General features: G+C 46.1%; 1 protein-coding gene and 1 long non-coding RNA gene across 3 annotated transcripts; one reads left to right on the forward strand and one right to left on the reverse strand.

Moving 5' to 3' along the window:
- Positions 1–158: 158 nt before the first annotated feature.
- Positions 159–11,212, reverse strand: LOC143434534 (uncharacterized). Of its 2 annotated transcripts, XR_013104088.1 has the most exons (4): positions 11,122–11,212; positions 3,437–3,519; positions 2,275–2,359; positions 159–2,093 (listed from the first exon to the last, which is right to left on the reverse strand). It is a non-coding gene; the product is annotated as an uncharacterized LOC143434534 (long non-coding RNA). The 2 variants fall into 2 exon arrangements; XR_013104087.1 differs by having other exon boundaries at positions 159–2,359.
- Fam180a (family with sequence similarity 180 member A) lies at positions 10,969–26,340 on the forward strand. Its single transcript, XM_034519424.2, has 3 exons — positions 10,969–11,253; positions 23,655–23,755; positions 25,123–26,340. The coding sequence occupies exons 1-3, from the start codon at positions 11,178–11,180 to the stop codon at positions 25,465–25,467; spliced, it is 522 nt and encodes a 173-aa protein (XP_034375315.1). The 5' UTR covers positions 10,969–11,177; the 3' UTR covers positions 25,468–26,340.
- Positions 26,341–27,443: the final 1,103 nt, after the last annotated feature.

Here is a 27,443-nt window from a genome sequence, read left to right on the forward strand (position 1 = left end):
CACAAGGAGGACCAGACAGGAGGGCTTTATAGAGTCCCCTTTCCTCAATGTTAGTGCTCGGTAAAATTCATTTTTATTCACTTGATAATAATTATTAATAATTAATATAAAGTAACAATATACTGTTACATATCTTTGTATAATACATTACTTATTGTTATAATTATTATTAATATTTATGTGTATCGGTGTGTATGCAGGTGTGAGCATGCCACAGTAAGGGATAGCTTTGAGGAATCAACTATTGTTTTTAGTTCTGAAAGAGGCCTCTAACCTCTCAGACATTTACCATTTAGAAGACAGAAAAAAAATTCTCACTTTGCCACAGCCAAATTAAAAAAAAAAAAAAATGGGATTAAGAGAAGTTCAGTCAGATGTTTCCTTTTCTATTTTACGTGTGACTTTTTCCCAGTGCTGAAATTTCAAGATTCTGTGGCAAAGTCTCCCATGGCTCTCATGGCTTCTTGTAACTGTCCTTGGGTGCTTTGTTCTTGAAGGTTTCAATGTTTCTGAATGTTGCTTGTATCCCAGTGAGAAGACGCTCTTCTGTGTATTCTTCTGTGTATTATCGTCTCCCATTGTTTCACAGAACTGAAAAGAAGTCTCATAATTAAGCCTGCAGTGCGGAGGGGAGCCAGGCAGAGGCCTCCTGTGTGACTATGATAGCGGCTGGTAGGGCAGAGCATCCGGATCCCAACCGTCTTCAGACAGAAGGTCATGTAAGTCATTCTCCCACTGCCTTCTGCCAGAGGATGCCAACCTAATGCTTAATAGAATATATTATATAAAGCCAGAAATATGTATTTATATATAATACGTTTTTATATAATAAATTATATGAAGCCCGCAAATGAAAGGTTATTCTCCAGAGGCTCAGTATGTCTGGCCATTCATTCATTCATTCATTCATGCATGCATTTGTTTAAAGTCATTCATTGCATTTCTCATATGCCAAATACTATGCAGGGTGAGAAACAAGAAGCTCAATAAGCAACTGTCTTTCCAAACTCAAGGGATTACAGACTGAAACAGAAGACAGACCTACAGACAATGAGAATGTCACAGTGCATTCTGAAACTTTGAGCCGAAAGAACATCCTATCTCAACCAGGACTGACTTTGATCCCAGAGGACATTTGTCATGTCTAGAGACATCTTTGCCATGGATTGGGTGAGGGCTCTTACTGGTATCTTACGGTATCCAGAGACATACCTAACCAACCCCCATGGTGAAGGATTACCCAACCCGAAATGTTAGCAGTATCAGCTGAGAACCTCTGGCCTCATGGGGTGTGCAGTGGTATGGTCAGTTTGTTCTGGTCAGCTCAATGCTCTGAGTCCTGTCAATCATTTCTGATCTTCTCCCACCTCCATCACTGCCTGGCTTTTGCCCCTCAGCCAGTTTATCTTTGTAGCCTTAACTTCTTCATTTGTAGAATAGAGTTCAGATCCCTAAGCTCTAAATCCCTTCCAGCCTGAGAGGCTATGGCTTATTGGGCCCATGTTTGTGTTTCCACTGAACTCTGCTCCTGACAAGAAGATGCTGAGGCCAGAGACTCTGCTCTGCTTCGGGTCAGGGAGATAACCTGGCTTCCTGTGCTGCTATCGAGCATAAATCAAGGAGAAGGCCCAAACATCCTAGCTCAGGACTGTTCCATCAGAACTAAAGCTTCCCCATCAATACCCAAGAGCCATTTAACTTGCCCCCTCCCCCACCAGCTGGGTCTGAAGAAAGGGCTTGAACAGATGAAGCAGAGTGGAAATTTACTCAGATGCTGTTTCAGTGATTAGATCCAACCGCAAACAACGCTTTATTCCCTTTTGGGGGTCTGAGGCAGCAATGGGGCAGGAAGAGCCAGACCAGGGTGTGGGGCAGTGGACTATGAAGAGGTAGGTCTCTAGGTGTCTGTGGGCAGCCTTAAAGCGGACCTTTTGTTATCTGTCTCCTTGAGGTCAGGGTAGACTGGATTCTTTGCCACATATTCCAGATTGTGAGGCTATGTGAATCAGACACCCAGAAGCTCTTTGCTGTTGTTCCCTTCCTCCTGTGATGTTTTTCAAGCTTATCCACCAAACAGAAAGGAGCCTGTAAGACTGGAAGACAAGAGCAGGCTTGAGACACAGAGGAACCAAGGGCTGGAGGAGGGAGTCCAGAGGCTCCAGAATATAAGGCTGCCTCAGTACTCAGGCAGAGCTAGCTGTCACCAGAGAGTGGGGAAGCAGCAAGGACAGGGCTGGCCTTGGAAGACTCTGGTTCCAATGTCACTAGACTCACTGTCCTAGCAGAAGAGTATCCAGGTCTGCAACTGGAATGCCTTTGTGTCCTTTTCACTGCCGCCGGAGCCATTTGAGGTAGCAGTCTGAAAGCAACGAAAAATAAGCAATCTTTATTCCTTTCTAACTGAGAGAAAAATAACACTAAATTCCAGACTCATTCAGTAACACACCCAAGTTACTTCAGCTGCTAGACTAGGGGACTCCATTAATGTCAGATCTGCTCCACGGAAGCCATAGGCAATAAATATTCTCAAGTCAGCTAGACATATATCTTGCATTAGCTATTTGGTTTGGTTTTGGGAGACAGCAGTATGATTTTTTTCCTAGGTATATGGAAATCCTTCTTAAGACTTAAGTTATAATTAAATGTATGTATATAATGTCTCTATGCATGTATATGTGCACATGACTGCAGTGCCCACAGAAGACCAGAAGAGGGCGCTGTGCTAGTTTCTTAGGAGCTGGACTTGAGGAAGCTGTGAGTTGCCCAGTATGGATGCTGGAAACCGAACTCCAGCCATCTGGAATAGCAGCAAGATATCTTAAGTGATGATCTATCAGCACCTGCAGCAGATCTTTAAGTGTACAGCTCAGGGACTTTCACGTGCGTGTACATTTGTGCAGTTCATATCCAGATCAACTACAAACCCTTAGCACCCTAGAAAATCCACTCACCCTGTTTTAGCACATGTGCTAACTAACATTTCGCTTCTTCTAGCATGGGACAATATATTGCATTGTATGAATATACCCTATTACATTTATCCATCCCCTTATGGAGGCTACTTGGGTTGTTTTTAGGTTTCGGCTTTTATGGCTATTCAGCCTAAAGATAAGAGTTGGGCAATCTCTGCTGCTGTTGATGTTAACTTAGCCTGTTTTAATTCCTCTCCAAACAAAAGCTAATTATGTCCTCCTCCAAAGGTCTCCAAACCACCGAGTCAGGAGGAAGTGTTAGAGAGCCCCAGATGACCTTTCCAACCCTAACCCTCTCATCTCTCCTCATTTCTGCCAGGTGGCTCCTGGTCTGTGCCTGCTTGGGGGTGGGGCACTCCAGATGCTTTTATGGTGGTTATCTCTACACAGAGATGTGACCTATGCACCTGAAAACTCAAGACCAGGGATTTCACTCAAGTGTAAGAAATAAACCGATCTCTTACCTCTTCAGATGACATTTATTCTTCAACTGGGGGATGGGGGGGGGTGCATAAAATGACCATCTTCCCAGCCACACCAGGAGCAGCTTCAAACAAAAATAAAACAAAACCTTCTGCTTTGGTTTAAATATAGCTTTGTCCCATCCAAACCCATGCTGTTTTCATTCTAGCACAGAGGCAGGCCCGGAATGGCATTGAGTGATATAGGAGCATCTAGGAGAGAATTAGAATCTCAGGAGGAATTAACATTTTTCTCCTAGAAATGGGCTCTCAATCTCTCAAGACTCGATTGGTTACCAAGAGAATGGTTATTATAAAGCAAGCCTGAGAACCCCCTTTTTTCTCCCCCTCTTTCCATCTCCTCCATCTTTTGCACAAGTGTCTCCTTCCCCTCCCATCTCTCCCAGTGTCCCAGTGAAGCTCTGGTTTGTTGTTGTTGTTGTTGTTGTTGGTGGTGGTGGTGGTGGTGGTGGTGGTGGTGGTGGTGGTCTTGGTCTTGGTCTTGGTTTGGTCTTGGTCTTGGTCTTGGTCTTGGTCTTGTTGTTTCAAGACAGAGTTTCTCTGTATAGCCTTGGCTGTCCTAGAACCCACTCTATAGATGAGGCTGGCCTTGAACTCATAAGGATCTTCCTGTCTCTTCCAAGTGCAGAGATTAAAAGTATGCACCACCACTGACTCACAATGAGGCTCTTATCAAAACCAGGCAGATGCTCGTAAACTCCCAGATCCCCAAAACAAAATATGTTTCTTTTCATTGTAAGTTACCCAGATTCTGTGGTAGTACCAGAAAATGGGTTAAGTAACTTACTCTCTTGCCTCCATGAAAATCAATATCAGTTTCTCCTGGGGATGTGTAGAAAGAACAAAGTCCACAGTGGAGCCATGGATTCCTGGCCTCCCTCCAAAGCTCCTCCATCAGGCACATTCTGGGTCCCGCACTACATCATACCTTGCTCTTATCCTGATATGTATGTTTTTCTAACCCTGCCTGTATAGGCTGAACCTAAGTACAGCATACCACCTCACTTCATGCTTGAGGGAAGCATCCTTGGACATGCAGAGGAAAAAGCAAACAATCATTTGAATGATACACACATTTAAAAAAAAAATCACTTTGCTAAAGATTTAACCTATGAGGATCTGCTAAACTATAAGCACTGAACTGCCCCCAAATCAGAGTTACTACATTTGTGGGACCACGCATCTTACACAGGCACCCACAAATTGCCTACAGGAGTTCTGTGATCCATACTAATTGTTGGCTTAGCAGGATCTAGAATTACCAAGGCGACAAGCCCCTAGGCCTGTCTGTAAGGGACTATCTAGATCAGATTCAGTGAAATTGGAAGGTTCATCCTAACTGTGAATTGAACCATTCCATGGATTAGGGTTCCATATTGAATAAAAACAAGGTGGAGGTGAGGGTGGGTGTCTAGAGAGATGGTTCAGTGGTTAAAAGCACCTGCTCTTCTTACTGACAGCTCAGGTTTGGTTCCCAGCACTCACAGTCTGAATCACAACCAACTGTAACTCCAGTTCCAAAGGATCTGATAGCCTCCCTGGACATAAGGCACTAAGATGGCATGTGCAGGTGTGTGTGTACAGGGAAAGGCCCACACATACAAAATAAATAAATCTTTTTAAATGACAGCTAAGACCAATATTCATCTCACTACTTCTTGACTGTGCATGTCATGTGACCAGCCAGCCCCTGCCGCCATGCCTTCCTGGCCATGAAAAGCTAAACCACCACACCCTTTCTTCTTTAAGTTGCTTCTTGTTAGGTATTTGGTCTTAGCTGGAAAAAAAAGTACCTAATACACCTCCTAAGGTGAACACCGTTTACAGGATGCTGGAGGCACCAGTTCCGCCCTGTTCCCCCTGGGCTCACCCTTGATCTCTCTTCTCTGCTCCTCTCCTACTGTGGTAGCTAGTCCCTGCTCTCTACTGATCTCTCCTTTATGGGCTCAGGAGAAAAGAATAGAGAACAATGAGTTGTCAAGGTGGCTGCTGAAGAGATTTAGCTCAAGCCGATCAGGTTCCTGTATCCTGCTTTAGAAATTGTTTTCCCTAAACATTACCCCACTCGTGCCTAGGAGAGTCCTCCAGGGCCCTCAGCTGATGAAGTGCACCACCGTTTACCCTAATGCCTTGTGTGGAGTCAAGGCGACATGCCACCCACTTGGCTGTACTAAGGTCTGGAAGGAAATGGTTCACTGGCATGCTTAGGAGTTAGTGGAAGCTCCTGAACTCAAGGCTCCCAGCCCAACGACAGGCAGAGCTGGTCCTAGTCTGTAACTGTCCTTTCCCTAAGCTGGACTCACCCTCAGCACATGAAAGCCACCATATTGTGTAAGCAGCCAGACAGTGCCATCCCCACCAGCCCATACCTGCCAGAGCTCTCAAGTGTTTTTCTGACCTCTCCCGCCCTCCTCTCACCTCTTGTTCTTTCCTGAAAAATTCTTCCCCAGTTTCCAAATTCAGAAGAGAGAAAAGGATTTCCATTCACATATTCATTGTGGATGGAAATAAATCAATTGTTAGTTTCTTACCCCAGATCAGATTCGCTAATGAACTGGTCCTGGGCAGTGAAGGACAAATGGGAATGTTTTCGGAGGTGTTTTTGGAAAATCATGGACAGTGGCCAGGAGACGAACCTGCTGAGCTGTGGTTATTGGCATCATGATTCAAAGCAGGAAATTCCTTACATAACTCACCCTCTCCCAAGCCTGCTGGGAGCAGGAGAGGCCAACTCCTCCCTGGGCTTCTCTCTTGTTCCCAGACTGCTACCCACTGGGTCTGAACATGGCTGACCATCCACTTACTAAGCCAGAGCAAATCTTCATGCCCATTCTCCAAATCTCTTTGAGGCCAGAATTCAGGGGAGAAGATAAGAAAGACACTAACCACTCCCTCCGTGAGGCTCCGAGTGTCTGCTTCTATGTGATGTAGCCAATGATCAAGTAAGATACTCTCTCCAGGGAACTCCCCACTCTAGAATATTCCTTCTGGTATCATACCCACCCCTACTTTCCACTTCTCTAACCTCTAAGAATCTAAGACAGACAGACAGACAGACAGACAGACACACACACACACACACACACACACACACACACACACACAGTGTATCAGTCAGGGTAGGCTGGTTACTACAACAAACACCCCCAACACCTCAGTGAAGTAACACAATGATAGCTTCACATTTGCTCACATTTAATAGCTTCTGATCTTCCTAAACCGAGCCGTGACTACACAGGGGCTTTTGTTTGCTTGCTAAATTTTACTTCTTGCTTTCTAAGTCACAGTTCTTTAAGGAACTGTAGCTTGCACATTTTTATGGAAGCAAGAGTTTTCTTCAGTTCTTTACAGCTTGGAGTATAAGGAACAGGTCCCAAAGTGCACCGTGTGAACCCCACAAAGTTGGCAGAGACCTGATCCACCATGTTCAGTCAGCGCAGCCATTGGTGGGCCCAACTCTTTCTCCCCTGACACACTGCTCTGGCAAGCAGAGCTTCCGGCCTCACAGCCATGGGAGCTGAGTTGCCCAAAGGACTCTTGCACCTGGCAGAGTCTGCACACATGGACATTGCGGGAGGACATTCTGGCCTGGCCTGGCCTGACACAAGCCTACACATATTTTACTGAGTCATGGATGATGGCAGTCCTAGAGGGCTGGAAGAATGTGTCTTCTGCCTTGGAGGCCAACACTGTGTGACTTCATCTGTGCTTCTGTTGTTGGACCAAATCACCTCATTTGTGGATTTAAAATAGAATCCAGACCAAAGGTGCTGGCTGTGTAGACAGAGAGGGAGGATTCAGTAGATGCAGACTCTGGGTACCAAGCCAGAAGAGGAAGCTGGAAGCTGACACAGGCATTCTCACTGTTCAAAACCTGTGCCTTCTTTCTCCATTCATCTGCTCATTCATTCATCACTTTACCTACAGACCAAATGGGTCTATTCATCTTGCCAATCATCCTTCCCTTGGCCATGCTTGACTTCTGTAGACCATGTCACCAAGCCCGCTTGCCTTTTGGCTGCCCGATGGGTCAGGATATCAGGAGGCAAGAGGTGGAAAGGAGGTGAAAGGCGAGAGTCTGGAGAGTAATGGCAAGAAAGTAGCAAGACCTGAGGTTGCCCAGCTTTAGAGCCAATCAGAGCTGAGGTTGCCCAGCTTTAGAGCCCATCAACAATCACCCAAGAAAGCCCAGTGCCCTCTAGGTCCTTTGGACAATCTTTGTAGATTTATAAAATACGTTCTATGAGAAAGCATGACACCAGAAGCTGGCTAGTAACAGAGCCAGGAGAACTAACTTCATAAGATGCAATCATGTGCTGGGGCAGCTCATACAGGACGCCCAAGAGCCAATTGCTAGAAGTTCAGAAACTTGAAAGCTGCTTTTAAAAACATTTAGTAGCTTCAGATCAGCCTTGGTGGAAGTATGTTCACCAGAGAAATTGGCAAGCAAACTAGGTTTTCTCCCCTAATCCTGAGAACAGATTAGCCAACCTTCCATTTAAAGGTTCTGGAAACAAAAGAATGAGACAGACTAATGGAGCAATTCTGCATGCAGAATCTCATAGGCTCGGTCTGAAACCCCAGGTCTCCTAATAAGGCGACCTTAGGTAGATTCTTGACCCCTTTGAGCCCATTTCCTTATGTCTCTATAGTTCCTATGCACTGAATGCATAGTCCGTAGCAGGTATTGCTCTCAGCACTTACACATATTAATTCACCAATTCCTAATAACATTCTTCGGAAAGCAAACTATCAGTGTCCCCATTCTGCAGAGGGAAAAATGGAGGCTAAGGTAGATGAAGGAACCACACTAAGACCTCACAGCTAGTAACTGTCAGAATAACAAGAACAGGAAGCCTGCCCCAGAGCTTTGCCTGGCTTCTAGCCCTGCACTGCCTGATCCAGTGGTCACTGGCCACCCCACACTACAAAGGGCTTCATCTTGGTTGATTGACATTGAAGACGCAATCATGTGCCCCAGACTGCACACAGCTTGGTCTCTGGTCTACTGCAGCCAGGCTTCCCTTCAAGTTTCACCACCATCCTTTGGGAAAGTATTACCCTTACAAGAGGGTTTTGGCTCTGGCTTCTAGTTAACAAAGAAAAATAATAAAGTGTTTATTAATAAGAACCAAAAGGTTGTTGAAACTGATATTTGAAACAGCGGCATATCTGAAGACAGCAGTACAGCAAGAAGACTGATCTTTGAGCCCCCTGCACTGTGTGGCAAATATGTTCTCTGAACAGGGCATGTCTGCAGTTCTCTCTTGTATGCTGTCTATAAGATGTTTGTATGCATACAAAAGCTTTGTAGTGACCTGAGACTGGATGCCTTTATTTTAAAACTTTAATTTTTTTTGTTTTGTTTTTTTGGTTTTTCGAGACAGGGTTTCTCTGTGTAGCCCTGGCTCTCCTGGAACTCACTTTGTAGACCAGGCTAGCCTCGAACTCAGAAATCCGCCTGCCTCTGCCTCCCAAGTGCTGGGATTAAAGGTGTGCACCACCACCGCCCAGCTAATTTTAATTTTCTAAATAAGTAGAAACACACTGGAGCCACTTCCCACTTACACTAAGTATTAGAAGCTTTGATGTGTGTGCATCATGTGTGTGGTTTCCCAGACCCAGAGTATTCAGGGGTGGGGAGGGGTGGAGAGAACTACGCATGAGGGGAGCCGTGAAAACATTCATTTAACGGAATTAGTCTTTCAGCCCTGCCTCTTAGGACTTTTAGCAACCATTAAATACTTTTATGCAGCTGCCCTCCCAAAAGAAGTAATGCTGTATTGATTGTAGAAATGATTCTTTGGCTATGGTAAATTAAGTAAGTAGAATTAGATTTAACTACACCTGTTTCTTTGACGTTAAGGGGCTGCTAGAATTTGTAATGACATCTGTGACCCAGACATCTTTAGGGAATGCTGCTTCACACTGACCTCATCATTGTAAGCATTGACCAGATAATGCAGGGGGTGAGTCTAGCACAGAACCTGAAACACGCTAAGCACCCGAGGACCATTATCTATATTAGTGATGTCAACGGCTTTCAGGGATTAGCAGGAAGCTCCAATGGAAGAGAAGGGGACCTCATGGTGTCCACTCTAGTAGTCCACTCTGGCTGTCCATCCTGGCCACTGTCTCCATGGTTAGAAGGCCATAACAGTAAGAGATTCTGCAAAATTCTTCAAGCTTTCATATTCTTCTCTGGAGGTCAGGGAAGGTGGAGGTGTGGCACATAATTAAAGACATAGTTAGCTACAACACTGCTGCCTGTACATGTTTGGGGAACAGGTGAGCATTGCATGTGCATGCATGTGAGATTGATGTCAGGTATCTTCCTTAATCCCTCTCCACCTTGCAAACAAACCCAGAGTTTACCAATTCAGGTAGAGCACCTGGTCGACGAGACCCAGGGATCCTCCTATCTCGGGGATCCTCCCCAGCACTGAGATTCATGGGTGCTGGGGATCAAACCCAGGTCCTCACACTTACACAGCAAGCACTTTATCAACTGAGCTGTCTCCCAGTACTTTTTAAAGGATGATGGGAAAATATTTCCATTCTGTGAGAAATAAATCTGGGCACAGTACAGAGAGGTTCAGCGGCCACAAGGGTCATGTTGCCAGCTTGGTCCCCAGTGCAATAAGACTGAAAAGTATATGGAACCTTCAAGATGAGGAATGTGGGGCTTGGTGAAAAGTAACTAGGTCATTGGGGCATTGTCCTTAGAAGGGATTAACGTAGCTCTTTGGGGATCCTGGTTAGTTACCATGAAAGGTTTTTGCAGAGAAAGCCCAACCCCCAGAAGGCTTCTTAGATCACCATGAAAACTCTCTCACAAACATTCCCATTGAGGTGTCTTCTTAGCCAGAACTGTGCAGAAGCCAGTATCCTGCTCTTGACTCTCCAGAGGGATGGGCTAATTAGACCTCTTTTCTTTACCAACTGTGGATGATGCACCCCATACAAGCATCATAAATTTGAATGGGAGCTAATCCCCAGCCTCCTTCATAGGCTCACAAGCTTCACAAGGTGATGCCTATTCTACACGCCACCTATCCATTCCACTCCGCACAACCTGACAATGCCCCACCTAGCCAGAAGCTAGGAAAGGCGACAGACCCCAAGACCCACAAGGCAAGCTCCAGGGAGGGGTGGCAGGAACACCCTACCCCAGTACTACAATGACCATGCTGTCCTACAGGCAACTCTGAGCTCCACCAGCCCCACCGTCTGCCAGGCAACCTCCCAGCACTTCCTCCAGCCCTCAGTCCTGGCTCTGAAGTCGTATGTGTGGACGGGGAAAACAGCCAACTTCTCGCCGGGCTCTCTAACAAGTTCCGCGGGTCTGTTTGTTAAAGAAAAATTCCAGTGGGCGCATCCAGCACATGGAACTCAAGCACAGAAATTATATTTATCCAGCCCACTGCCAAAGAGATCACATGCCCTGTGAGTCACTCCAGATGTGCTCAAAAACAGAGCCTCCGTGTGGAAGCCTGGTCCCCTAATCCCAGAGAGAGTTAGGTTAAGAGAGGTACCAGCTTCTGTCCCACCCAAGAGGCAGCATCTGCCTCCACCCTGTGGAGTCAGGGAGAGGCCCTTGCTTTCCTTATAGACAAGAAAGGACAGTAAGAACTCTGTTCTCTCACAGAGAAGAGCGGGGGGCCCACCTGCAGCTCCTGGGGTCCCACAGGCATAGAAGGTCTGTTAGTCTCCCTCCTGGAAGATGCCCTGGAAGGTCCTGACGATTCTGCTGGTGTTCTCCAGCACCCAGGTCACCATGTCCTGCAGGTGGAGCCGGGGTGAGTTGTTTTTATTCTTGTGTTTCTCTGGTGATCCTTCATCTTTCTCAAATAGAGGGAGGAAGGAGTTAGAAGCCCCGTGCCTGCTTCATATACCAACTTTGCCAGTGCTCTATATTTCTGGTGTGTCCCTCTTGGTAAGGTGATAGGAAATGCTGGTGGAAAAGCGTCAAAGCAGCTGATTTGGGAGACTAATGGAGGTTGAGAAGCCATCAGGTTGCTCCTGCTGGTGAGCCAGAAAGAACTCTTGACTGTTTCGGAGGATGGGTACAGGTTCTCTCCAGACCCCTGGCTGCTACTGCTGAGACAAGCCCCCTGAGAGAAGGTGTCAAGCTCTGCTGCCTGTGTGATGGAATGGTGGCCACTGGGATACAGGGGGCTGCTACCTGGGAGACTTAACACAGAGAGCTCTTGGCCACGCTGGCCGAGAATGAGGTATCCAGGATGCTATGGGTGTGCATTTTGGCAGCCAGGTAGAGCTGTGTAGTGGAGGGTAAGGAAAAAAAGAACCATTGGGGCATCTGTCCAGTGTGCTTGGGTGGCAGGGGTGCCATTCTCATCAAGCCTCCATGGAAGGAAGCCAGTGTGTGCAAAAGCTTTTCTTTCATGCTGGCATTTTCTCCCTCGGATGCTACTTCTGAGAACAAGGATGGCATCTTTACTCTGGTCTGGCTGCACTTGGCAGGCACCGAGGACATATCAAGCCAGCTAGTTTATTACTATCGGGAAATGAAGAGCTGGGAGTGCTACTCACCCCATGCCAGTCTGAGGAGAAATCTTTCCGCTGCCTACATTCAGCTGAGTTCACATTCCCAGAAAGACCTAGAGGTAGTGTTCCCTCATGTCAATCCAGACGCTCTTTATAGAGACCCCTAAGGGGGTGAGGATTGGCATAGTGATGTAGGTGTGCCCCTCCTTCACAGGGAGGGAAAGAGAGGCCTGAGCAGCAGGGGAGAAGCATTTGCAATGAAAAACAGAAGCTTGTGGTATTTATCCTCTTTGTGCTTAAGCCGCATATTAGGGACTGGCCAGGTCATAAGTGTTACCGAGATGCAAATAACACAGACTTCACACACACACACACACACACACACACACACACACACACGCATGCATGTTCGCACACCTACCTGCTCATGTGCGTAGTCTTTAAGGAATATGGGGGACAGAAAGCAGAGAGGTCTTATAATTGGATTCTGTCACTTATGCTTGTCACACTGGAGCACAACTTAATTTGCCAAAGGAGACAAAGGCACCTTCTCTTCTTAAGGCTCTAGCTGTCAGGAAGCCAAGAGAGGACTGGATGCGTGAGAGGGTTCATAAACACTCCTGCAAGGACTCGGAGATTTCAGTTCTCTCTCTAACGAGCCACCTGCATGATCTCTGACAGGTTCCTAATTCCTCTGGATGTTGTTAGCAAGTAGCATCCTAGCGATCCCAAAACACGCCCTCGAAGGGCTGATTTGAGGATGATATTCAAAAACGTGCTACAAAAATGATAGAAATAAGTATTAGTGGTTACTTACCTCTCTAAAAAGAAATAAGCATTATCCCTTAATGAGAAGCTGAATCTCTCAACACACTTGATAGCAACATCTGAGGCTCTTGGGAGAAGATTTTCCCAGCAGGGCGCAGGCGCTAAAGGATCAAGGCCAACACAAATGACCAAAAGGGCATTATGGGACAAAGTATGAAGCGCTAGATGTATGGTCCAAGACTGTGTTCCGAAGCATCAAGTGATACGGAGTCCATCCAAGTTTCTTCAAAAATTTTCCACACTGTTGGCTTTTATTTTCCCTCTGTCTTAAACATTTTTTTCTAATTAAAAAAAAGAACATAATTCTTGTCACCTTTATATCAGCTCAGTTGATAAAATGCTTCCCATGCAAACAGGAGGGCCTGAGTTACCCCAGATTTCATGTGGAAAAGCTGGGTATGGAGCCTGTGTCTGTAATCCCATCGCTACGGCGGCCGAGCGTAGGATCTCACGGCTCACTGCCTGCCTGCCAGCCTAACCCAACTGGTGAACTCCAAGCCAATGAGACATACTGTCCAAAGAAGATGGACTGTGTTTCTGAGTGTAACGTTCTCCAGGCTGTCCCATGGTACGGTCCTATATGTGTGCCCACATGTTCACACACACACACACACACACACACACACACACACTAAAATAATTTTCCCACAGATCCTTTTCACCTTATCCTTACTCCAATTCTGAACTGCCACCTTGCTTTCAATGAATTCCCTAAAAGGAGTTTAAGGGACTCTCTCCTTTGGAGCCTGTATTCTTCCATCCTTATTCTCCTACTACATCCCTCCCCCCAACCCCCCACCCCCATCCCATACACACTGCTCTATATAGAAAGAAACCCAAAAGGAGTCTGCCCACTGCCAGGCAGCCTTCTTCTGCCCCTTCTCCCAGCCTCCCCCTAGGAAGTGCTCTCTAGGATTCTCCCCTCCCCCGACTCCCAGGGTGGAGATTCCACAGCCAGATCCAGGACTGCCCAGTCCAGCCTCACCAGCATGATGAAGTCTCAGTGACTCACCTGTGGTTTCTGTGGTTAACAGGGCCAACCTGAGGATACTGACCTACACACACAGCCCATGTCCTGGCATGCCCCACAGCTTGTCAGGACAAAACCTAAGGGGAGAGGGCTTGCCTGACTTTAAAAGGGTAAAAAAAAAAATAGATACATAATAACCAATAATCATACCTATGTTGTTGTTAAGGACTTATAATGTGTCTCTGTTTTTCCGACATTTATTTGTATGTATGACTGCGTGTGCGTGTATGGACACGTGTAACGCTGCACACTTTGTAGGAATCAGTCCTCTCCTCCCAAGTCAGGCTGGGAGGCAGGCATCTTTCCCGCCCAGCCAGCTTCCCATCCCCACTAAAGTATTTATTTATGAAACTGTTTAGTAAAAAAGACAGCCGCGAGGGTTAGTGTGTGTCTTAGAGTTGTGTTTGTCCTTGCTCTTGGATGCTCTGCCGGGTAAGGGTAACGGCCAGAAAGAGTTGATGTTGGTCTCTGCAGTGTCGCCCAGCACACCATGCAGATAACTATTCGAGGGTGAGGGGAGTAGAGGGTGGGGGAAGAAGGGAGACAGCCTGAACCACCCTGGTAGAGGGCTTAGTAGATCTGACCCTGTGTCCATCTGAGATCAGCCCCACTACCCCGTGCACCTCCTTGCCATTGTTCCACCCCCCTGTTGTGGAGCTTTCTAGTCAAATTCGCTCCTCTACCACACTGTCTCAACTGGAACCAGGCATGAAGGAGTCTGGAACTGTGGTTTTCTCCAAACAGCACCAATTTTCCAAAAGGCTGGCCCAGGAGCCAAAGAATGATCGACATCAGAATCTGCTTCAAGGATTCATTCACAGTGGTGCTGTGCTTTGGCTCGATGTGGTCTGAAGCCAGTATCCTTTTCCAGCAAGTTCTCTGGTGCAAGTCCTACCCATGGCTGAGTGGACTCCACTGGAGGGCTCCACTCACAGGAGTGGGAGCAGGAAGACAAAGGACGGTTTCGAACCAGGATCCTGAAAAGTCAGAGGTCAGACTCCATCGTGACTCTGCTTCCTCCTGGGAGCCTTCTGGCTGCACTCCAGGTCACAAAGTCTGCACGGGATCAAGCATGGGGAGATAGCAACTGCCTTGACTAAGATAGAAGATGAGAAGCAGCTCCTTCTTAGCTGGAGCAAGGACTCCAGAGAGATAAGGCAAGACAATGGTGCGGGTCAAAGTCTGCTTCACTGGCACCAGACCTGGAACTTTAAATGATGGTAGACTCACTCTCTTGCAAGGAGGAAGATTTTGTAAAGATCCAAGCTCAGCGGCCGAGTAGCTAGTGTGGCTCTCGAGTATCATTTATCCAGTCAACAAACAGTAATGGGCACAACACTAGGTATCAGGAATACAGTGATGAGTAACACAGACAGGTCCCATTCCCACACAGAACCGACATTCTAGTGAAGGGCACAAGAGGCAAGCACATGGATAAAGACAATGTGTAAATCGCTGGGTGGCAACATAGTAAGGTCAGAGGCTAGAGTACGAAAGGCTTATCATCCTAGATATGGTAGTCACAGACGGCTCCAGTGGAAGAAAAAAAAGTCACAAGAGACCTGAGAGATGCATGAGGGAGTCTTGTAATCTCTGTGGAGCTTGGGAGCAGATATTTCAGGGAGAAGAAACAGACATGCCTTGAGAGAAAAGTTTGCCATATCTGTTTAAAAACAGTGAGGTTGTCTATGGCCAGAGTCATATGAGCCAGGGAGATGGGAGGTTTATGCAGAGCTGATGAGGACTTTGATCTGGGAGTACTTGGTACCATGTGAAGCTTTGTGGGAGTTAGCTTGTTTGCTTGTTTTTTTGGCTTGTCCTTGGAAAAAATTAGAACCAGAGAAGGTTCTGGGTGCAGTGACATCTCCAGGCCCCTGTTTCCACAGACTTACTTCAGGTACTTTACAAAGAACAGAGTAAGGATGAGCCAGGGGTGGAGCTAGAGATACCATTAAGGGAGATGCTTAGGGTTAGAAGACTGGAGAGGCTGTTGGGATGTGGCAATATGTGGGCAAGTTCCTGATACATTTGGAAAGGACCAAAATTTGATGATTAGATGGATATGGGATATTAAAGAAAGAGAAAGCCAAAGATGGCAGCAGAGCAACTGAGAGAGATGAAGAATGTTGGGGAGGATGCAGGTGTGTGTGTGTGTGTGTGTGTGTGTGTGTGTGTGTGTGTGTGTAACAGGTGACTGGCGTGAGGAAGGACCTGGAGGTGGGAGGACATTAGCTGAGAGAGCGTGAGCATAGGAAGAGACAGGGACCACTGGGCAGCAGCTAAGGGTGTATGTGACAGGGTGGTTGAGACTTTAAAATACAGCTACTGAATGTGGTGAAGTGTCCTCCAAAGACATGCAGATCTTCATAGGTGGCATGAGTCAAGAGATGGCCCCATGGGTAAAGGCGCTTGCCACAAACACTTCATGACTGAGTTCAATCCCTAGAACCCACATTTGGAAGGAGAGAACCATCTCCTTTAAGTTGTCCTCTGACCTCACATGTGTGTGATTTATTTAAGGATACATTTTGTAGCAAACACATTTCTCTCGTGGTTATTCAGAAACGAAATGAAGAACAACTATTCTTGGAGCAAAAAGACCATTATCCACCTGTCTGAAAGGTTGGAATCTGGTCCTACAGGCTGGGCATTATACTCCCTGTCCTTTCTCTAGCAAACTGAGATAGCTGGACCAAGGTCCTTAACCACCAAGTATCCTCATCTCTAAAATGGGAAGTGGAGACTTACCTCTCTGTGGACACATCCTGCTGGCAGGATGCTCTGGGGTTATTAGTTGTTAGCCTGTGGGCACCATGCTTTAGTAGCTTCTGTTTGCAGTCCAATGGTGTCCTCTTAACTGGAGGCATAGACAGGGCTTGCTGGATCCAGTTTCTAAAGTAGCCTGATCCAATGGTGTGATCTTAGCAGGTGAATTATTTGTTCTGTGCTGGTCAGTACTATGTGTCATAGATACTCATTTTCCCATGAAGGAGGGGACAATCTCTGTCCTCATTTTCTAGGCCACCCTGTGCCGCAGACTTTTAAGCAAGGAGACCGGTGAGTCCCTGGTATACTCAAGACAGACACATGGAGTGACCACGTGAGGATGTTCACACCCCCAAAGAGAAGCTCAGTGATTGGACTGAATGTGGAACTCTAGGGAGAAAAGCAAGCAAGAAGTGGGCCAGGTTGACACCCTACAAAATGTACACAAAGCTGTGACTCTGAGCAAAGCCTCTAGCAACCTTCTTGTCTGAGAGCCAGTGGTCCTGAGGATGCGGGGACACTCTCTAGAATTCTCTGGTGTTTCCATTTTCTCTCCTACCCTCTGGTGGGAAGAGGATGCTAAGCCTGATAGTGGTCCAGGACTCTCTCCTTGCCAAGCTTATGCTGTCTCACAGTTCATGGACGGCTCACAGTAGCAACCTTAAATCAGGGTTGCTGGTTTATTTAACATCCAGTTGCTCTTTTTAAGTCATTCTTACTGAGCCTGCCATCTGAGCCTTACAGTATGCAGAGCTGGTGCGGGGAGAGGAGGAAAACTCACTTCCTATCCCAGGGGCTGGCAGTCCTGGGAGTCCTTTCCAGGAGGAGAAGGCAGCAAGACTCTAAGTATGCAGAATGAACAAGAAAGCCTCAGAGGTAGACGCATGCTGAAGGGTAAGAGGATTCCTGGGGAAACAGGGCTGTCACGCAGAGATGTGGGAGCAAGCCTGGTTTCAAGCTTTGTGTATGCTTAGCTCAGACCCAGCCAGCATTTTTTTTTTAGCCACAGGCCTTTTTGGTTGGATTCATCCTTCATTGTTACCAACAGGAGCATAGGAGTTGGGGGGAACCACGTGTTAAATTGTCTCCTCTGTGTTTTGACATTGCCTGGGTGGACAGAGCTATTGCTCACTGGCTACTTCCAGCATCTAGAGGTCTTGCCTAATGAGCCACATCTAAGCAGTTGAAGAGCCACTGAAAGTAAGCTACCCTCCGGCAGCCTGGGGAACATGCATGTCTCTACCTTACCCAATGCACAGGGTCAAGGGAGCAATAGAAATATGAGGTACAATAGTGCCAAGAGGTGGACCAACGTGGAGATGAGGGAAGGAAAGGAAAGAGAGACCCATCTCTAAAGTACCTGTGCTCCAGCTGGATAGCTATTTTAGTGAGCTCTGGATTTGACTGATAGACCCTGCCTCAAAGAATAAGGTGGAAGAGGGATCAAGGAATATTCCCAAGCTCAACTTTAGCCTTCCACATGTGTGAGTGTACACACACACACACACACACACACACACACACCACATGCACTTGCCACACACTTTATACATGAAAAGGAAAAACAGGATACTTGTGTACCCCCACACACTTCCCGCACAACCACAACCCTAGTCTGGAGTGCTACAGCTGCTTAACCCTTTCTACCAGCGCCATTATTAAGTATAAGAACAGCAGCTAGGACTGACCGTGGCCATCACTGAACTCAGTTCTGAACGGGAAAGTGTTGAGAACTAAGGGTTCCCTGAGGTAAGAATAATAAAGGATATGTCCTCAGCAAAAGGACTAAGTGAAGAAACCCAGGCCTAAGACTACAGGAACTTCCCTAGGGAGCCCATGATCATGATGATGGGACAGAAAGGCCCAGCCCATGGTACCTTTCCCTCCCCTCCATCTGCTGAAGGGCGGATATTTTCATGAGACTGCTGCACTGCCTACAGCACTGGGGCATGTAATGGATGCATACTTTAAATTTTCCAATAAGAAAGATGTTCTGGAACTAGAGAAAATAGTTCAGCAGTTAAGAGCTCTTGTTGCTCTAGCCTAAAACCTGGGTTTGACTGCCAGCACCCACACTGTGCCTCCTTCATCTGCCTGTAACTCCAGTTCCAGGAAATCCAACATGCTCTTCCGGCCTCTTTAGACACTGAATACATGTGGTATACACAGACAAACAGGCACACACCTACAGTTTAAATAAAATACATGTATATTTTTAAGATGTGACAGACAACATGGAAGAATAAGGATGGAACACACCTGGACATTTCCTTCCAGAGGACTAGCTCTCGTGATACCAAAGGAACTAGGCAAGCATCCAAGACAGAAAACCAATCAATAGTCCTACCCAACTACGGCTATGCCTCATGGACAATAACAAAGGCTAGAACAGCAAGCTGTCCCTAGAGGTGCAATAGTGGCACTTTCGTCTTTGTCATAACCAACAACCATCTAATTAGACTTAAGACCTTCTCTGAAGAAAGGAATCTATGTCTGGTACTGTAAACCTGGCCTACTACTTGGAACTGGTGAGGCCACCGAGCCTAGAAAAGAACCTACTACTGACACTTCACTAAACCAGTATAATATCTAACTGTATTCTAACTACGTATCCTTAGCCTCACATGTAAGGGTTGTTCCCACCCCACATAAAGATGCTTCACTTTGCGGCAGACACATCATTACAGAAACCATTACAAAAGGCCACAACTGGTCAAAACACAGAGAACAACCAACCATGGGGTTCCTGGCCCAAACTGATACATAAACAACACAACCCCTTCACTTAAGACTCAAGGGATCATCTCAAAAGAGAGGGTAGAAAGACTCTAAGAGCTAGGATAAAATGTCTGCTGTGAGACAGAGTCTTTTACATGTGACAGGGGACGTGCACCCAGGAAATCTCAGCAAAATGGCTGCCTAAAGAAGATCTTAACTATGGCAACACAACTGCCGTGCCAGCGTGGATGGGGATTCTCACAAGGCTCCACCCACAGAAGGAGAGCTATGAGCAATTGATGTTTGCCAGGAGAGGAAGAATCAATCTTCTTCCAGGGATAAGACCTTCTCGGATTCCAGGAACTCAACCTGAAACACATATGAGCTCAGCAGGCTGTGTTTATAAAATTATGTAAGGAACAGATATATGTATATATACATATATTCATATATATACACATATGTGCATACATATACATCATTCATATATATATGTATATATATATAATTTATAATAAAATAATCAGAGGCCAGGATTGGGGAGGAACATGGGAGGAGCTGTAGGGAGGGCCAGGTGCTTATTGTACAAGCATGAGGACCTGAGTGCAAATTCCCAGCACCCCTGAGAAGCCAGGCATGAACCTGTAACCCCAGAGCTGCAACATGCTGACAGCAGGATCCCTGGGGTTCCTTCTGTTAGCCTAGCTAAAGCAGGAGCCCCAGGTTCAGTGAGAGACTGTCTCAAAACATTAAAGTGAAGATGTGACTGAGGAAGACATCCCAATGTCAACCTCTGGTCTCCCCCTCGTGCTCCCACAAGCAAGTGCACAAACACGCATATGTGTAAACACTTACACACAAACACACAGAAATAGCTCACTCCTTGTCCTACGTCAGATACCCATATTTCATTTCCTACAAGGAAGACAGAAGCAAAATGTACATCCTATTGATACTCTCACTTAATACTTAATACAGATCCAGACAGGCACATAAAAGCACAAAATCACATCCACCTGAGCCCTGAGGAACTTTGGCACTGGGCCACAAACAAGCTACTGCAAAGGCTGGCTTTCAAGCAAAGCTGCATACAGCCACTTTATATGGGAAGCAGGAGGTTTTAACTGTGGGCTTTTCAGGAAGGTCCCTTTAGGTTGAGATGTTCTTTTATCATTTCTGATGGAAATCATTCTGGAAAGTTTTTGTTGTTGTTGTTGTTTACATTTCAGATGTTATCCCCTTCCCCCACCCGCCCCCCGCAGAAACCCCTTATCCCATCACAATTCTGCTATTTCTATGAGGGTGTGCCCCCACCCATCTACGCACTCCCCCTCTCCCCGCTCTCGATTTCCCCCACACTGGGGCATCCTGCCTTCACATGACCAAGGACCTCCTCCTCTCCCACCTATGCCAAACAAGGCCATCCTCCACTGCATATGCAGCTGGAGCCGTGGGTCCCTCCATGCGTGTTCCCAGACCTGAGTGTGGTTTAGACCCTGGGAGCTCTAATTGATTGGTATTGTCTCTCTTTTCATGGGGCGGCAAACCCTTTCAGCTCCTTCAGTCTTCTCTCTACCTCCTCCATTGGGGACCCCATATTAAGTTCAATGATTAACTGCGAGGCTCCGCCTCTAGCAGAGCCTCTTAGGAGACAGGTATATCAGGCTCCAGTCAGCATGCACTTCCTGGCATCCACAACAGTGCCTGTGTTTGGTGACTGCACATGGGATGTATCCCTAGGTAGGGCAGTCTCCAGACGACCCCTCCTTCAGTCTCTGCTCCACACTTTGTCTCCATATTTGCTCACATGAGAATTTTGTTACTCCTTCTAAGAAGGACTGAAGCACCTACACTTTGGTCTTCCTTCTTCTTGATCTTCATGTGGTCTGTGAGTTGCATCTTAGATATTGTGAGCTTTTGGGCTAATATCCAATTATCAGTGAGTGCATACCATGTGTGTTCTTTTGTGATTGGGTTACCTCACTCAGGAGATCTGTATGACAAGAACTTCAAGTCTTTCAAGAAAGAAATTGAAGAAGATCTCAGAAGATGGAAATATCTCCCATGCTCATAGATTGGCAGGATTAATATAGTAAAAATGGCCATCTTGCCAAAAGCAATCTACAGATTCAATCCCCATGAAAATTCCAACTCAGTTCTTCACAGAGTTAGAAAGAGCAATTCTCAAATGCATTTGTAATAACAGAAAACCCAGAATAGCAAAAACTATTCTCAACAATAAAAGAACTTCTGGGGGAATCACCATCCCTGACCTCAAGCTGTACTACAGAGCAGTAGTGATAAAAAAAACTGCACGGTATTGGTACAGAGACAGGCAGGAAGATCAATGGAATAGAATTGAAGACCCAGAAATGAACCCACACAACTAGGGTCACTTGATCTTTGACAAAGGAGCTAAAATCATCCAGTGGAAAAAAAGACAACATTTTCAACAAATGGCACTGGTTCAACTGGAGGTCAGCATGTAGAAGAATGCAACATGATCCATTCTTACCTCCTTGTACAAAGCTCAAATCCAAGTGGATTAAGGGACTCCACATAAAACCAGAAACACTGAAACTAATAGAAGAGAAAGTGGGGAAAAGCCTCGAACACATGGGCACAGGGGGAAATTTCCTGAATAGGCTTATGCTCTAAGATCAAGAATTGACAAATGAGACCTCATAAAATTGCAAATCTTCTGTAATGCACAGGACACTGTCAATATGACAAAATGGCAACCAAGAGATTGGGAAAAGATCTTTATCAATCCTACATCTGATAGAGGGCTAATATCCAATATATACAAAGAACTCAAGAAATTAGACTCCAGACAACCAAATAACCCTATTTAAAAATGAGGTATAGAGCTAAACAAAGAATTCTCAGCTGAGGAAACTCAAATGGCTGAGAAGGACCTAAAGAAGTGTTCGGCATCCTTAGTCATCAGGGAAATGCAAATCAAAACAACCCTGAGATTCCACCTTACACCAGTGAGAATGGCTAAGATCAAAAACTCAGGTGATAGCAGATGCTGGCGAGGATGTGGAGAAAGAGGAACACTCCTCCATTGTTGGTGGGATTGTAAACTGGTACAATCACTCTGGAAAGCAGTCTCACGTTTCCTCAGAAAATAAGACACAGTACTACCTGAGGACCCAGCTATACCACTCCTGGGCATATACCCAAAAGATGCTCCAACATATAACAAGGACACATGTTCCACTATGTTCATAGCAGTCTTATTTATAATAGAATCTGGAAAGAACCCAGATGTCCTTCAACAGAAGAGTGGATACAGAAAATGTGGTGCATTTACACAATGGAGTACTACTCAGCTATTAAAAACAATGAATTCATGAAATTCTTAGGCATTCTGGAAAGTTTTACACTGCTCCTGCCCTCATTAGTACATGGAACATAATGCACAGAACGTAAGCACCCATGGCTACAGAAAGTACAGTTGCACAACGTCAGAGGGTCACACTTATAGTTGTCTGGTTATTACATTTCTTTCTCTGGTTTCCTAAAGGTCATGGTCCTTCTCTACCCACAAGTTTGTCAGCCATTTATGACCAGTGTCTGATGCATAAAGGGGCTGAGCAGGTGGCAGGGGCTGTTTGATCCGGTCCTGAAAACCTGGGGTTTCTCACAATCAACATGTGTTCAACAATATTCTGTTTTCTCCTTCATCCCTCCATCAGTGCCTACTACATCAGATCCTTCATCCCACCAGGAGCCCAGCCAGCTCCCTCCAGCTCACAAATGTCCTTAACTGTGCAGTAATTGCATGTGTTACATCAGCTGATCCTCGGGGGACGCTCTGAGCTCTCAGCCACATGGTCCCCTAGGCCCTGTGTTTAGGTCTTGCACAGTCTGCTTCCTTTCCTCTGTCATCTGTCTGAAGACTCTTGGCATCTCTACCTTGGAACCTGGGTTAGCTTAAGTCACAGTCTCTGATGATAAGATTGCAGGACAGCAACTATATACAGACTGGCTTTAAGCATTCAGATATGCCATGTGTTGGGCGATAGTTTTAAGGTCTCCCTTGTAGGATTATAAAACTCTTTTCTCCTTGTTCTTTTTCTATTTTGCCTCATCTGCTTGCTTTTAACCTAAATTTCCTAGCATAAACACAGCCCAGGCAGATAAACTTTTTTCCAGTTCCTTGAATGTTCCTGATGAGCTACTAGTCTGTTGTGCCTGGGAGCTTTCTGAGACATAAAAAGAGAGTTTGCCACTTCCCTTCACACTAAGTCCACCCAGTTTCAAGATATGCTTGAGAGGGCTGCCCTCGAAGTTAAGTAGAGAAAGGTAGCCAACCATGCATGACAGCCTTGTCTCTTCCAGCTGCACTGTTCCCAGCTGCTCATCGGCCAAAGAGGTCCTTGTCACTGCCATTAAATCCAGTCCTGCAGACCTCCCTGGAGGAGGTGGAACTGCTGTATGAGGTAAGTAGAGGGAAAGCCATCAACCCAAGTCACCCAAAGACATGGATCATCTCTCTTTTTCTGAGAAGTGGTCTGCCTGGGCCCATGAACTTGGATAGTCTGTGCTGTAGCAAGGAATGACCTAAACTATCCCTGGAGGTGATAAACTCTGGCCTACATCAACATAAGAGATTCCTGGGACCACCTCACCTTTTCCATTCGTCCGGACAAAAATGACAGTATTCAGAGTCCAGTCCAGGCATAGCGAGAGGTCAGGCTTCTGCCACACCCAGGCACAGAGTAGAAGGTCCCAAGTGAAAGCTTAAGGCATCGTTCATCTGTAATGTTCAGGCAAAGCCACACTGGGGCCGAGCACAGCTGTGTCTCTAGACTTTGCCTGCTGTACAGAGGTGCAGTCTGTCTACCCCACTAACTCACCTAAGTTTCTAGAACCCTAGACTAACCCACATGCTTTCTTCTCCCACACTTATTCCTGCTTCCCTGAGACCCCAGTCCTCTCAATCATGAGGAGAGTTTCTTGAGGTCACTTGGTTCAGGCCTGGAGCTTTAACTTCAGTCTATCAGCCAAGAGTCTCTGAGCCCGAATCTCAATTGTTACGTGGCATTTCAATGTGATCCCAAACCTTCCCTTCCAGTTTCGATAGCTGTGACAAAGAGAAGCCAGGGAGGAGTTCCAAACGCTTCTCTGGGCAGCAACCTGCCAGAGCATAGCCTCTTCTGAGCCTTGAAAATGGAAGTCACAAACCAATGGTTCAGAAAGACAAGAAGCAGTGTCATGGAAGGCAGAGAACAGGAAGGGTGGAGACTTGGGACTTGCAGTCTTTCCATTCTTCGAGTACTTACAGGGCTCCTCATGGCACCGGGCAGAAATAAAGATGATACATAAAGCTGTTCTTGCAAGCCAGCGAGATGCAGCATCTCTGCATCCCACTACCCCCCAGCACAACGCACTGCATTCTTTAAATTCCCACTTCTGGTTATAATTTTTTTTTCTGTGATGGTCCGTTTATACTTCAGACGATCTTCAGTGGGTAAGAGGGACAAAGAGAAGATAGAATCACTTACCTACAGGGTGGTGCTGTGGCTGATATCAGAAACTATGTCACATCTGTTCATATCTGTACCGTATGTTTCTCATGTGGAATAGATACTGTAGCTGGTCATTTTACAGAGAAGGAAGGTGAGGCCCAGAGAGCTTAAGGAGGCAGATGAGAGCTGGGGCTCAGGCCCCTTGGATTCTAACTTCTTCCTATGAATGCTTCCCCACATGTGGCTAGTGACCCCTCACTCTGTCCTTAACAGTACCTGGTTTCGTGTGGTTTTTCTTTTCTTCTTCTTCTTTTTTTAAATCTCATCTTTCTCCACAGCTCTTGCTAGCTGAAATTGAGATCAGCCCAGACCTGAAGATCTCCATCAAGGACGAGGAGCTAGCTTCCCTGCGGAAGGCCTTGAATTTCCACTCAATCTGCAATAACATAATCCCCAAGCGTATCCCAGATATCCGAAGGCTGAGTGCCAGCCTGGCAAACCGCCCTGGAATCCTCAAGAAAGAAGACTTTGAAAGGATAGCATTAACCCTGGCTTACACAGCCTATCGAACAGCCTTATCTGAAGGGCATCAGAAGGACATCTGGGCCCAATCCCTCATCACCCTATTCCAGGCCCTGAGACACGACTTGATGCGGTCCTCAAGCCCTGGAGTGCCTTCCTGAGAGAATGGCTCATGCTAGGACTTTGAAGCAGGGACAGGCACACACACAGTCTTCTAGAACTTTCATTCTCTACTGCACTTGCAAAGAAAAGTATATACTTCCCTCACAGAATAGCAAAGGTACATGAGTCACCCCAATATTCTTTTGTCCCTTGTTGCTTCCAGACAGACATAGCTGACCTGTGATAAAATGTTACCTGAGAAAGGGCTAGACTGGACTTTCAAAATGCCTCCAGAGGCCAACTAGTCTACCTGGTAACGAGCAGAAGTCTGAGATATACTTACACACATACCCAAGAGTAAGGACTGCGGATGGAGTCTGGGCATGGCCAGAGGATGGTGGGCAGATTCCTTTGGTTCTAAGGGATCTGTGTTGAGTGAATATTTTCTGGCAAGTTTTATTTATGATAAATATAAAAAGGCAGAGATGCATTCAAATAAAAACGCTATTAGCCAAGGAGGATGTACTTGGTTTCCCCCAAAGCCATGAAAAATAATCAGTATTATGGTGACACATGTGACTTGAGTCATCTTTTCTGAAGTTATTCTGAGACAAGAGAAATAGAAAGGACTGTGGAAGTGCTAGCAGTCCATCCATGCCCTGTCATTGCAACACAGAAGCCAAGCTAAAGCGTAGTGCCTTCCTAATGAAAGAGGTGACGCCACTATGCTTGTTTGTCCTAAAATACCATATCATTGTCAGCGATTTGGGTGCTCTTGAAAAAAATCGCTTTCAGATGACAGATTGTTTACCTTTCAAATGCTGATTTTTTTTTTTTTGCTTTCAAAATGTTAGTTTGATATCTGTTCATTATTTATATTAAATACTGGTTGATATTTAAATGGTATGTGCGCAATCTCTTCAGCCCTTGTTTAATATCTAAATTATTTAGGACATTCTAATAAAGGAGGCGGATAACTCCCAGGTTCCTTCTTTGTAAAATGACTACAGCCATTGAGTTCTACAGGAGGGGTCTTGTGTCTATGGGGTCTGCTGAACTGTTAGAAAACCCTCTCTCCAACTCACACACAAGACCAAGCAAGCTCTGTCCATCTTGCGTGGGGTCCTGGGGTTCTCTGCTGCCCCCTCACATCCAGGTCACTAAAGTACACTTTTAATTGTTACCCATACGCTTGTCCCTGACAGCTAGCCTTCTTGAATGGCTTGGCCCCTAAACAATTCAGGCTCCTTAGCATTCTATACTGAGGTCACAGGGCTGTGACCTGTGCATGGAGTAAAGCACCTGGGTTCTGGATGGCTTTGTCCCAGCACAAAATTCTGGCTTCTTTCTCCTCTTGGGCTCCAGCTGGATTCTGAGAACTACACTGCAGAGAGTACGATATTTGAATGAGGGCTTCTGCTAGGCTGCATTCTGGAAAAGAGGGTATTTTACAGTCTCCATGTAAGCATGAGTCTGGACTTTCCCAAAATCTTCCAGCAGGTGAGCTTTGCCTGCATGTTCTGGCTGCATGCTCTCTCTGCAGAAGAGCTAGGATGCAGGAAGAAAGTATCGCTTCCAAACAGGATGTCTCTCGAACATGAACCTCTCCTTACCCTCCTGCTCAGAGCACTAACCCTCAGTCCTGCTTTCTCACCCCTGAACATTCCTCATAGATCCCAAACCGTTTCTAATTCTTTCTCCTTCCCTCTCTCTGTCCCTCTTCTTCATGTTCTGTGGTGTGTGCAAATGCGTGTACTTGTATGTATGAGCACATGGGGGAGTGTACCTCCTATGCACACAGAGGTCAGAGGAAAATGTCAAGTGTTCAGCTCTGTCACTCTCTCTATTCCCCTGAGACAGAGTATCTCACTAACTTGGGCTATGTTGACTGCCAGAAGCCCCAGCCATCCTCCTGTCTCTGCAGCCCTCAATGCTAGGGTTACTGGGGTTCATGGCCACATCTGAATTTTTACATGGGATGATGGGGATTTGAACTCACGTCTTCATGCTTGGCCAGCAAATGATCTATCCACTG

The sequence above is a fragment of the Arvicanthis niloticus genome, chromosome 15 (genome assembly GCF_011762505.2).
Source record: "Arvicanthis niloticus isolate mArvNil1 chromosome 15, mArvNil1.pat.X, whole genome shotgun sequence".
Lineage (NCBI taxonomy): Eukaryota > Metazoa > Chordata > Mammalia > Rodentia > Muridae > Arvicanthis > Arvicanthis niloticus.